This window comes from Protopterus annectens, chromosome 13.part0 (genome assembly GCF_019279795.1).
Source record: "Protopterus annectens isolate FY-2018-M chromosome 13.part0, PAN1.0, whole genome shotgun sequence".
Classification (NCBI taxonomy): Eukaryota; Metazoa; Chordata; order Ceratodontiformes; family Protopteridae; genus Protopterus; species Protopterus annectens.
In genome coordinates this window covers 515201892-515214367 of record NC_056747.1, presented here as the reverse complement: position 1 = coordinate 515214367, position 12476 = coordinate 515201892, and the positions used below count along the sequence as shown (strand labels likewise).

At 41.8% G+C, this 12476-nt stretch overlaps 1 protein-coding gene across 2 annotated transcripts in view; it reads left to right on the top strand.

Moving 5' to 3' along the window:
- Positions 1-12476, top strand: part of RAD51D (RAD51 paralog D) — a 332412-nt gene that overhangs the window by 39409 nt on the left and 280527 nt on the right. For both annotated transcript variants that reach the window (XM_044054143.1, XM_044054142.1), the window contains exon 3: positions 3364-3482. In XM_044054143.1, the coding sequence (XP_043910078.1) occupies positions 3364-3482 (119 nt within the window). The remainder of the gene's footprint in view (positions 1-3363; positions 3483-12476) is intronic.

Here is a 12476-nt window from a genome sequence, read left to right as displayed (position 1 = left end):
GAGAGCTCTTAGTTTTTTACTTATAATGATCAAAGGTGTCTTACCTTTCAAGGATTTTGTTCTATCTTGTAGTAGCTTCCTTCTTTTGTTGTAGAGCTTGTTTATGGCTGGGGTCCACCAGACTGGACACTTGCCTTTGGTACAAAGAGTCTTAGTTTTGTTTGGGATTGCCTGATCCATGCAGTCCTGTAGGTGCTGGTAGAAGGCATTTGTAAGTGATTCAGCAGTTTGAGTAATGTTTACCACTGGCTCAGGGGCCTTAAAGGAGACCACACTAGTTTTTAGAAGGGTGAAGTCGGCTTTTGAGAAGTTTTTCACTGTGGTCTTTTTTATTTCAGGTGGGGCGGGATGAGGACCTCCAGCAAGATTAGTTTATGATCTGATCTCACCAGTGAGGGGTATACTTCGGTGTTGAACATTGTGATCCCATGTTCGTGATGATGAGATCAAGTATGTTTTCTCCTCTTGTGGGGATGGTGACTAGTTGTTCCATGGCATTTGAGTTTATGAACTCCAGGAACCTTTGGGCTAGAGTGTTTGGGCTTGAGTAGTGTTCCCAGTCTATATTAGGGTAGTTGAAGTCACCTAGTATGATGGTGTTTGGAGATACATTTATCTCCTCCAGTGTTTTCAGGAAGGCCATGTGAGGTTCCTGAGTTTGAGAGGGTGGCCTGTAACATGCTACAAATTGCAGAGCAGTCTTGCCTATGGTTAATTGCACCTGGATGGTCTCCGATGCATCGTGCGTTGCCACCAACCTTGAGGTGTGTGTGTCCTTTATGAATATGGACCCCCCCCTCCTTTCTTGGTGTTGTCCGGATTTTGGGGCCGGAACACATGATATGAGGTGAAACCTGATAGTGCTGGGGTGCTCTCAGGAGCCTTGAACCAGGTTTCTGTCACAGCACAGACATCGATGTTCTCCATACTGAGAAGGGCCTCGAGTGCGTGCATCTTGAGATTGAGACTTCTGGCATTGAGCAGCATTACCCTTAGTTTTTTTTACTTTTTTGTGTTCTAGGGTGGTAGGTTTAGAATTTGAGCCTTGCCTAAAAAGGCACTATGGCGGTGGCAAGAGCCTTTGCCAATATCCGGAAGCCCAGGGTGACAGGTGCAAGCCGTCCCTTGGAAGCAGCGTGGCTTGTCCAGCATGTCATCCCAGGCAGACAGACATTGGATCCCCTTTGAATGACACCAGAATTTAAGCCAATTATTAAAGCTGATCATCTTATCACTGTATTGTGGCATCATTCTAGGTGAAGGTAGGATACTGCTCAAGGTCAGAGTCATACCTGCCTGGGCTACATAATCAGAGAGCTCCTCAATGTCTCTTTTCATGTAGTCCAAGGAGGTACGTCTCAGGTCATTGACACCAGCGTGGACAATGACTGAGTTGTACTTGTACCTGCTGTTGAGAGACCTGAGTGCTTGCGTTATGTGGCGGATTCTAGCGCCCGACAGGCAGCTTACTGTGACCTTCTCCTTACTCAGTCTGGTGAGCGGGACGTCAGTGTGCCCGACTATGGAGTCACCAATGACTAGTGTGTCTGGCATTGTGTTTGGCCTTAAGGGCTGTGACTGTTTGACACTCTGACTGTGTGGTCTATGTGTTGCATGTGTTGGGTCCTGAGGTGGTAGTTGTTTGGGTGTCTGCTTTGGTGGCCTCTGCTGTTTTGGTAGATTTTTTGATCAGAGCCTCCGAGTATGTCTTTGTGTGATTATGTGTATGATTTGAAGTTGTGATGGTACTATGTGTGACTGGGTATGTAGTGTGTGTGGTTACCTTCTCCTCCTGTCTGGTCTTGCCAGTCCTATGTTGAGAGAGCTCAGCCTCCAGTTTGGCCGTAAAGTTGCATCTCTCACATGTATTTGTGTTTTGTGGGAGAAGGAGAGGATTGTCTGTGTACATGAGACAATTGTAACATTGCCTCAATATTCCCAGGTTCACCAGTTAAGCAGGAGAGGACACTAGTAACTGATCCCTCGACATGCTAGAAGTAATAGATAAAAAAACTTACAAAAGACTCCGGGGGATGTGGGTTCTAGGCTGGTGGGGTACTATCTATAATAATAGTGCTTTATCAAGGTGCAAGTCCTGTAGGAGCAAGTGCTAGGCTTTACAGATAGAGAATAGTCTACTTGGGAATCAAGTAGAGATGAACTTTTTAGTTATAGGATACGCTGGTTAGATCAGCAGTACAGTTCGAGGAAGGTAGTTTTAAGGGAAAATTTGAAGAGTGGAATTTAGGTAGCCCGAATAGTTTAACCTTGTTAAACCGCCGCTGCTCTTATGTGCAACAGTGGCAACTCCACGCTAAAGCGCGCTTTATAGCAGGGGGCTGGAAAAAACAGGAAATGACCCAAAATGGCCAACGAATTACTAGTTGCTGTCTCTAACCACTCCTCTGAGGACAAACAAGCAGCTCAGTACTCCCCACTCCCACTGGTGAGTAAAGAAACTACCTCTGGCCACAGAAGAAAATGGAGGAAACAGGAACCAAATACAAAGCCCAGGGATCAGCAAAATCTGATCACTGGAACAACTAGCTAGGAAAGTTTAGGAAAGGAGAAGTATTTTTTGTTTTTAGTTTTTTTGCAAACAGACAGAAAAAATACAGTAAATGCTTTGGTATTCGACTAAATTGCTATCAAAGGCTGGTACACTTGAGTGTATTAGCCTGTTTGTTACTTTTAAGCAAAACTTTAGCCAACAAGTGCAATCAACAATTTAAGCACAGAAAAACAGGAAAATCAGGTAATAAAACAGTAATATAGGCACAAACAGTAGTCGAAAAGCTCAAAAGATCGAAAAATGCAAAATAAAATGTTTAAAAAATACTTATTATCAAGAAAGTTGCTTTTTCTGCTCTCTGCTGGCTTAGGAACTCTGCAGGGGACCACGAGGAGCTATGCCAAGTTCTCTAATGCCAGAAAAGCCCGCCAAAGCGTGCTTTATAGCAGGGGGCTGGAAAAAACAGGAAATGACCCAAAATGGCCAACGAATTACTAGTTGCTGTCTCTAACCACTCCTCTGAGGACAAACAAGCAGCTCAGTACTCCCCACTCCCACCGGTGAGTAAAGAAACTACCTCTGGCCACAGAAGAAAATGGAGGAAACAGGAACCAAATACAAAGCCCAGGGATCAGCAAAATCTGATCACTGGAACAACTAGCTAGGAAAGTTTAGGAAAGGAGAAGTATTTTTTTTTTTTTTTTTAGTTTTTTTGCAAACAGACTTATTTTAAGAGTTCCAAGCCTGTTGCTGTAGTATTTCATTTACTTTGCACTTGTTTATTGTTGCAAAATAAGAACCATGTCTGATTCACTTTGTAGTGACCTTTGTGTATCATTGTACATCCATAGACACTTGTTGCAGTAAGACGTGTGCTGCTTGCTCAATATTCTGCTTTCCCTTCCAATGGAGCTGACCTCTACGAGGAGCTTATGAACTCTACAGCTATATTATCCACAGGAAACAAGAAGTATGTAACAGTTTTACCTAGATTTTGTCACTGCTTTCAAATGTAGCTCATGACATATTTTTGCTACTAGGTTTTGTTTCTTTCCAACCTTTCTAAGTTCTTTTGTATTGTTTGTGCATTCAGATAAATGGATTTTGCATTTTATGAACTTGCAGGCAGAAAGTATATAATCTGTACGTAAATAATTTCAAGAAATTGAAGGATTATCTTGTAGATAATAAGGGAATACAATTTAATGTTATATTCCCATGAAAGGGTAGATTATTCCAGTTTGATAATTGACTTTCATTCTAGAAAGAAATTACAGATGTACTTAAATGCTGTGGAAGGAAGCCTTTGGTTTGTGAAGTCTGGAATGCTATGACTAATGTCGTTTACTTACATCTGCTTTTCCCTAGTCCATTTTTTCCATCTGTACCAAGTGCCTTTAAATTTGCCCAGAAATTTTGGTCCACCACATTTTTCAGCATTGTATGCCAAGGCACTACTATCCTGTCTCTCTGAAGTAATATATTCTTAACTGCACTGAAGTTGGCAACCTTGTCTTGGCCTCACTCCCCCATGCCTCTTTTTCTCTTTGCATGCTTTCTTTAGTTGTGAAAAAATACTTTTTTACCCTGTATTTTTCTGTCAGAAAGTTTCTGTACTGTTGAATCCTAGGTCTACAGTTTCATCATGTCACAGTTTCTGTTGGAGGTTGGGATGACCCATCTGCCAGCTGGCACATTCTTTGTTTAATCTATTTTGATGGGGGCCATGATACTTTACTATGCTCTGCTTGTCTAGAGAGATGCCAGAAATGTTGTGAGAAACTTAGAGCAGGCCTGCTTTCACAGGTATTGTCTGATGCTAGCCAGGGAACCCATATAACTTTCCACAAACTACTTTCAAAAAACAGCTTCAGGACAGGGATATGCAGTTTCTTCCCTTTTATAATTAAAAAGCTAAAGTCTGTCTTAACTGGAAAGGTTTATTCCTGTCCACCTCTTACCATTATTGTAGCAGAGTCTTTCATTCCAGAAGTGGTAATTTGAGTTTCCATTTTTTTTATGCTGCAAAATTCAGAGCAACTAGTTAACCACCAGGAAAGGGTGAACTTAGAAAACTTTTTTCCAGACAGAAACAGGAAAATGAAACAAACTGTGTCTCTGTTTGTCTTAAGGCTTGGCTGTGTCTAGTTATAAGATAAACGTGTTGAGATATTCTCCTTTGGTAGAATACAGAGGAAAGAAAATGGGTAGGTTGACATCTTCGGTTCTGAAAGTCCTACTCAGTGGTAGCATGGACTTGGACATGCTCTCCAGCTTTAGCTCGACATCTGTCTGAGCCAATACATTATCCTTTACATATCTCCCAAGTGACTGTTGAGCAGGACCTTGTCAGAGAGGGAGTTGTGTTGAATTCCCTTTCAACTTCCTTCTACCTCTTCTTTCCAGTCATTCAGGTCTTGCAGAACTACATCCAAAGCAGATCCGGATTGCATGAATTCAGACTTTTTTCAAATGCAGATAGTGATGGAAGTTTCCTCTCCCCTTTGATATTGAGGGTGGATAGGGCTGGCCCAACATCCCCTATATTAGTTCCTTCTGTAGTGTGTGTGTCAGCATTGGTGACTGCAGTCAGTCCTGGACCTAAAGTTAGTTCCCCTCAGTGTCAACTGCAGTCTCCTGCTTGGCAGTTGAGGATCTGATCCAACACACTTGACTCCAAGACTCTTAAAGCTAAGTTTGTCTCAGGGCCAGCAATTAAATTCTGTGATTTCAACACCTTTATCAGAGTTGTTTTATATGGCACCCTTGATGTCTGAGATTTTGCTTTCGAGTTGTGGGCACTGATCCCCTACTCGGAGCCTTCTACTTTTTCTACTTTAGGGATGCTATCCTCAATATCGCCCATCTCTACCCTCAGAGGAGTGGATCCGTTTACTAGAATGGGTTCCTCAGATCTATCTGAGGTTGCTGCTGCTCACCAGGTTATGGGAAGGATTATTTCATTTCTGTTGACGTCAGGCGGTGTGACTTTCCTACAAGGTAATTTCTCTCTCTAACTCTCTCTCTCTGTCTCTCTCTCTCTGTCTTTGTGTCAATCCTAGCATGCATCTATGGTCTGAGCTGAGGATCAAGCCTCAAAAGCACTGCTGAACAGCAGGAGAAGTCCACTGAAGAGTTCGGCTCTACCCCCGACATTCCAAAAAAGAGAACTTGTAAATGGAAGCACAGGCACATTGTGACTCCCTTTTGGAGTCTGCCACTTCAGACACCAATTGGGAAGATTGATAGATTCCTCCCCAGTCCTCTCTAAAGGACACTGCTTTTGACAAGATCTTTGAACTTATGTGGCAGAGGTGATCTGGCCCACAGAGATGCCTTCCTGAGGTTGAAGAGGTTTGTTTTGAGGCTTTTGGCTCGGCACTCTCTACCTCTTGGGTGGTCCCTGTGGTTGATCACTTTATTGATCTGGCGATAAGGAGATCCTGGCAGGAGTCTGCCACATGTAAATTAGTTCCTCAGAAACTGGGCAAACTTCTTGGACAGCTAAAGAATAGAAACTTTGGACTAAAGAGTCCATTGGTGGATTGCATTACTGTAGCAGTGGTTATTAACAAGGAGCCGACTAAAGATTCAGCTACTGTCTATCCACCTAATAAGGAATCCAGGGCTATGGACATATTAGGGACATAGGAGTATGCTTCAAGGACTTGCACTTAGGATCTTGAACTGTGCCAGTCATTTCCAGAGGGATTTAGCGCAACAGGCACTTCCCACTATGAGAAGGCTGCTAGCATCAGACTCCAGTAAGCAACTGGAAACCTTGCTAAGCACAATGCAAAATGTTACCAGCCTCTTTATGGAGTGGCTTGGGCTGCTGGAACAGATGTCACAATGAGATTATCAGGCTTGGTTGTGCTTGTGTGACTTTGTGGACAACTTTATGCCATCCTTTTGTTAATGCCCTTAATGAAGGAATCTTGTATGATCCTTTTTGTGAAATAGAGAATGCAGGAGCAAGAACAAGATGACAAAACGCTTTCTGCAGTAGGAGTTAAATTGGAGACCTTGCAAGCTCTTATGATAAGAACCAAAAGGGACCTGGATCATTCTGGTTTAGAAAACTCAGGCCGTTTGAATCAGTTACTGACTGGATTGGCCAAATCCATTCAATGGATGCTGACCCATAGGCTGATGGATACCAAGGTCCCTTTTTCTAACGGACAACCCCCATCTTCCCTGAAGGTCTGCCCGACTGCTGCTCTATGGAGGCAGTGAGGAGCCATTTATATCTCTACTCCGCTATGTGGATGGCCATCACTTAGGACAAATGGGTAAAAATGATAATATCCAGAGGTTATACAGTTCCCTTTTCCCACCCCCTCAGAATTGAAATGGATGCTTCCAGATGTACCACACAATCAATGAAAGGCAGCCAAAATAGAAGTTCTATCCTTTTCTTTCAGAAAAAGAGCTGTCTGAGGTCCCACCAGGTCAGAGAGTATCAGGATTTTACTCTAGATTCTTTTTGGTTCTGATGAAAACAAAGACCTTGGGCCCAGTTTGGACCTTGGTCATCTAATCAACTATGTCAGAAAGACTTCATTCAGGATAATCATGATGCACTTGATATTGCTTTGCCTCCAGGCAAACAATTTGATACTGCCTTGACAGAACTAAATCTTTCAGATGTTTGGATTGGTTATTCATTTTTGTAGTGGTAAGAAGAAGGGACAGCCTGTGTCAAAACAGACTGTTTCCACATGGCTGAATAAGGCTATTACCTTTTGGGACACTCACTGTAACAAATCTATTGCAGGCAGGGTCAAGGCCCACTCTATCAGGGCCTTGGCTTCATCTGTAGCTACTTGGAAAGGGTTGGATTCTAAACATATTCTAGAAGCTGATACTTGGTGGTTATCGCATACTTTTACAAAAGTCTATAAGCTACATTTCTTCTGTAGGTCTAGATCAAGTTTTGCTGGGACCATTTTGCAGGGGCTTCTGGGCCTTTCTCCTTCCACCTCCCAAATATAGTTGGCTACAGTAATCTACTCCTATACAGTGCAATGAAAAAGTATTTGCCCCTTCCTGATTTCTATTTTTTTGCATGTTTGTCACACTTAAATATTTCAGATCAAACAAATTCTAATATTAGACAAAGATAACCCAAGTAAACACAAAATGCAGTTTTTAAGTGTTGATTTTATTTATTAAGGGAAAAAAACTATCAAAACCTATATGGCCCTATATGAAAAAGTAATTGCCCCCCTTGTTAAATCATGAAGTAACTGTGATTAATCACATTTTTGGGAAAGCTGAGTTCAATTTCACTAGCCGCACCCAGGCCTGATTACTGCTAGACCTGTTGAATTAAGAGATCACTTAATTAGAACCTGTCAGACAAAGTGGAGTAGGCCAAAAGATCCCAAAAAGGAGGACTTCATGCCGCGATCTAAAGAAATTCCGGAACGGATAAGAAACAAAGTAATTGACATCTGTCATTCTGGAAAAGGTAACAAAGCCATTTCTAGATCTTTGGGACTCCAGCAAACCACAGTGAGAGCCATTATCCACAAATGGAGAAAACCTAGAACAGTGGTGAACCTTCCCAGGAGTGGCTGGCCTACAAAAAGTACCCCAAGAGCGCAGCGACTACTTGTACAAGAAGTCACAAAAGAACCCAAAACAACATCTAAAGAACTGCAGATCTCACTTGCCTCAGTCATAAGAAAGAGACTGTGCAAAATGGCATGCATGGCAGAGTCACAAGGCGAAAACCACTGCTGACCAAAAAGAACGTAAAGGCTCCTCTCACTATTGCCAAAAAACATCTTGATTGTGAAGATAGGTGAAGGCTGCCAGCCTAGCCAGATATAATTTTGTAGATAATTCTGTCATTTGTAAATATTAATGTAAACCACAGGCTTGTTCTCTAAATGTGAAAAGACAATATTGGATGTTGAACTGAAAAAAAATGCAACGGTGCACTCTGCTGTAAGACAGCTGATAAGTCAAGCATTGTGAAATTCTTTGATCTAAAACTCGGAGCCGAGATGTCTAGAAGGAGGCATTTTGCCTATAGTTTTGAGGCCAGAGTTAATGGCTAGAATTAAATGTATAATTTATTTTATTGATCTGGCTTCCTGATCAGCTGCAAGATCAAAAGTGCTATTAACCTCTGTTTTTCTTTTAGCCTGGGAACCAGAAAGAAATGATGTAATCTGAAATGAATCAGTGGTACTGTGTTATCAATTTAAGGATAGAAAGAATTGAAGCATTTAGCATTTGTCTTGAGAACATCCAACATCACCAACACTGTCTTGATCTACATGTAAGTTATCTTAGAACTGTGTTTTCTCTTAGATATAGCTTGGAACTAGGAAGATTATTTTTTTCTGTATTGATGTCGGGACTTTTCTACTGTATTATTTTAAGTATTTCTCTGTGATTTCTGAACTCTTGACTAGCACTGTGTAGTAAGAAGCATTGTCTTGTGTTTTTATTATTTATTATTAAATATTTTAAACCTTTCAACTGTGGCTGTTTTGTGTAGAGATAATTTAAGCTCTAGAGTACATAGCATGTATATAGTGTTGCTGGCCAAGCCATTGTAATAAGCCTTGACTGTTCAGTTGCACTTACCATTTGGATAATAATATTGCACAGTAACAATTGGACATCCTTTGTTAAGAGCCTTTTTAGTAGCTGATATTAGTGGGTGGTGGCAGCTGGTACTACCTTTTAGACTGGGCAGAAAGGGGGCATAGCTGGACAATCTCTGCCAGCCTTCCCCAGGAATGTCTGTGTGTTTGTATATAACTCTTATCTCAAAGTGTGTCTGTGTCAGCTACTTGGGCAGGGACACAAAGCACTGCTTGGATGGAGAGGGTGCTGGAGGTTTTAGCTTGCCCACTAGGCTGACATCTGGACCCTATAGCTGTGCCAGTGGGGAGTCTTATTGGGGATCTGGAGAGAAAGGGAGAAACCAGCCCCAGACTGACTGTGATCTCTGTGTGCTCTTAAGGGAAATTGTACTTTACTGTGTGTGTATTTATTATCCCTTTCCCTATATGGACTCCCCTCATTGGTGTTAATGGCGAGGATTGAGGCAACTTGATTGCTGGGCCAGTGCACGGGCATCACAATTATCCCCAAGACTTTTGCGAAAATATTCTGTGGACTGACGAAACAAAAGTTGAACTGTGCTTCCTGCTACATTTGGTTTAAAAGTAACACAGCATTTCAGAAAAAGAACATCATGCCAACAGTCAAACGTGGTGGTAGTGTGGTGGTCTGGGGCTGCTTTGCTGCTTCTGGACCTGGACGACTTGCTGTGATTGATGGAACCATGAATTCTGCTCTCTACCAAAAAATCCTGAAGGAGAATGTCCGGCCATCAGTTTGTAACCTGAAGCTGAAGTGCACTTTGGTTCTGCAGCAGGACAGTGATCCAAAACACACCAGCAAGTCCACCTCTGAATGGTTTAAAAAAACAAAATGAAGGTTTTGGAGTGATCTAGTCAAAGTCCAGACTTTAATCCAATTGAGATGCTGTGGCATGACCTTAAAAAGGCAGTTCATGCTCGGAAACCCTCTAATATGGCTGAATTAAAACAATTCTGCAAAAAAAAGTAGGCCAAAATTCCTCAACAGCGATGTGAAAGACTCATTGCCAGGTATCGCAAACGCTTGATTGCAGTTGTTGCTGCTAAGGGTGGCACAACCAGTTATTAGGTTTAGGGGGCAATTATTTTTTCACATAGGGCCATGTAGGTTTGGATAGTTTTTTTCCTTAATAAATAAAATCATCACTTTAAAAACTGCATTTTGTGTTTACTTGGGTTATCCTTGTCTAATATTTACATTTGTTTGATGATCTGAAACATTTAAGTGTGCCAAACATGCAAAAAAATAAGAAAGCAGGAAGGGGGCAAATACTTTTTCATTGCACTGTAGCTGAGTCTACTGCAGCAGTGATCAATATGAAGAACATAGTACAGTTCTGTAAGTTGGACGTAGATATTCAAATGATCACTGCTGCAGTAGCTGCACCCTCCAACCACCCCACATTTTTTTGGTGTGCTTTTTCCCATGGTGGTACATATATTTGTTCCTAGTATTGTCCTTTCAGCCTTTCTCTCTCTGCTGGCAGGAAAGCTCTGAAGGACTTCAAGCCTAAATTTGTCTTTTAATTGGCTTAGCTCAAGCTGCTTGACAGTTTGGCCACATGGAAGTTACCCTTAAGCTTTGGAAGCTGTCCTTCTGTTGTATCCTTGGCAGGATATAACCCCATATAGCTAAGGCTACTGTAGCAGTGATCATTCAATTATCTACTGTTTTGGTAAGTTCAGCTTACACTATACTTCAGGTAGGATGTGGTAAGGGACTTTATGTAGGGTGATCTGCACATGGATGAATTCCAAGGATCATCCCATTTAAACAGCCTAGTGATGTATTTGTTGTTGGTGTAGATCGAGATATCTCCACCTTTCAACCCTGTCTGTTCTGCTGTTGGATGGCACTGTAGCTCTGCACTGCCGGAATACTTTCTGTGGCCTTAAAGCAAGCACTCTGTAATGGCACAAATATCTATAATTTCCATAGTGAGGAAAGCTTGTAAGGGGTGGAGTTTTTCATTGAGGCTCATAACATTGAGCAGTAACACCTTAAGGTTGCTTTGGTTTTGCTGTGTTGCAAGGTTTGTCATTGCCTAAAAAGACTCTGAGGGGTGGATAAAGCTTTAGTCTGTATCCAAAAGCACAAAGGAGACAAGTGCAGACCATCCTTGTCAAAGCAACATGTTTTGTTAACCATGTCATCCCATGCTACCAAATATCAAATCCCCTGGAATAGCACCATATACAAACTCAATTGTTAGTCAGTCATATTATGTTCATACGGTGGTATCATCCTTCGTGAAGACAGAATGCTGCTCAGTGCAAGGTACATACCTGTCTGTGGCACATATTCATAGAGTCCATAATGTCACTTTTCATACAGCCCATTGAGATATGTCTTGAGTAATTTACACCCTGGTGGACTATGATAGAATTGTATTTGTACCTCTAGTACAGTGACTTTAGTATGTGTGTTGTTGTGGAGCCTATCTCCAGATAAGCAGCTGACAGTTATCTTCTCCTTGTCTAGCATAGTAATTGGAGCATCTGTGTGCCGTGCAATGGAATTCCCTATGACAAGAGTCCGAGTTAGTGTTTGCCTGTCTAATGGACTTTAGTCTTGGGGAAACATTGGCTGTAGGCTTATGTGCTGTGTTCACAGAACGGACACAAAACAGAAACACTGGCCCTTCAAAAGCAGTCCATCGCAATGTGGAATTGCTAAAAAGAAACTTCTTTCTCTAATTGCATCCAAAATCACCACAACCACAGGTACAAAACCAAAAGTGGTTAAATTCAGCCAGTGATTTTTTACTGATTATGTGCTGTGTTGTTTGCTTTTGATGTGTGCTTTAGAGATTGCTGAGGATAGGCATTGCCGTTTGTACACTTAGGAGGCCTTTGAGGTTTGTGAAGGTTTAAGTGCCTCAGTATAAGATTTTTTGTGTGTGTGTGTGTGTGTGTGTGTGTGTGTGTGTGTGTGTGTGTGTGTGCGCATGTTCTTGACTACCTTGTTTGTGGGATTTTTACCTTCCAAGAAAGTTGTGTATGTACATCTCTCGCATACTGTTATGTTCTCAGACAACCACTTAATCCTTAAAGAAACTGAGACAATTGCTGCATTGTCTCAGGATGCTTATATCTACCAAGGTGGTCACAGAGACATTTGGAAATTGCATATCCATGTTGTCCGGAACTGTATTAGGGTGGTCTATTATGGTTTAAGGACTGGATTTTACAGAGGTCTCTTGGTGTGGATTTTAGGGTTAAAGGCAGATATTAGAAAGTGCTAGGATATTATAATAGTTCAGTTTGATGCCCACGCTAGCTGCTCTGACTTCACACAGTGCTTCACTGTGTTAGAGATTACAGTCCTAACATTATTT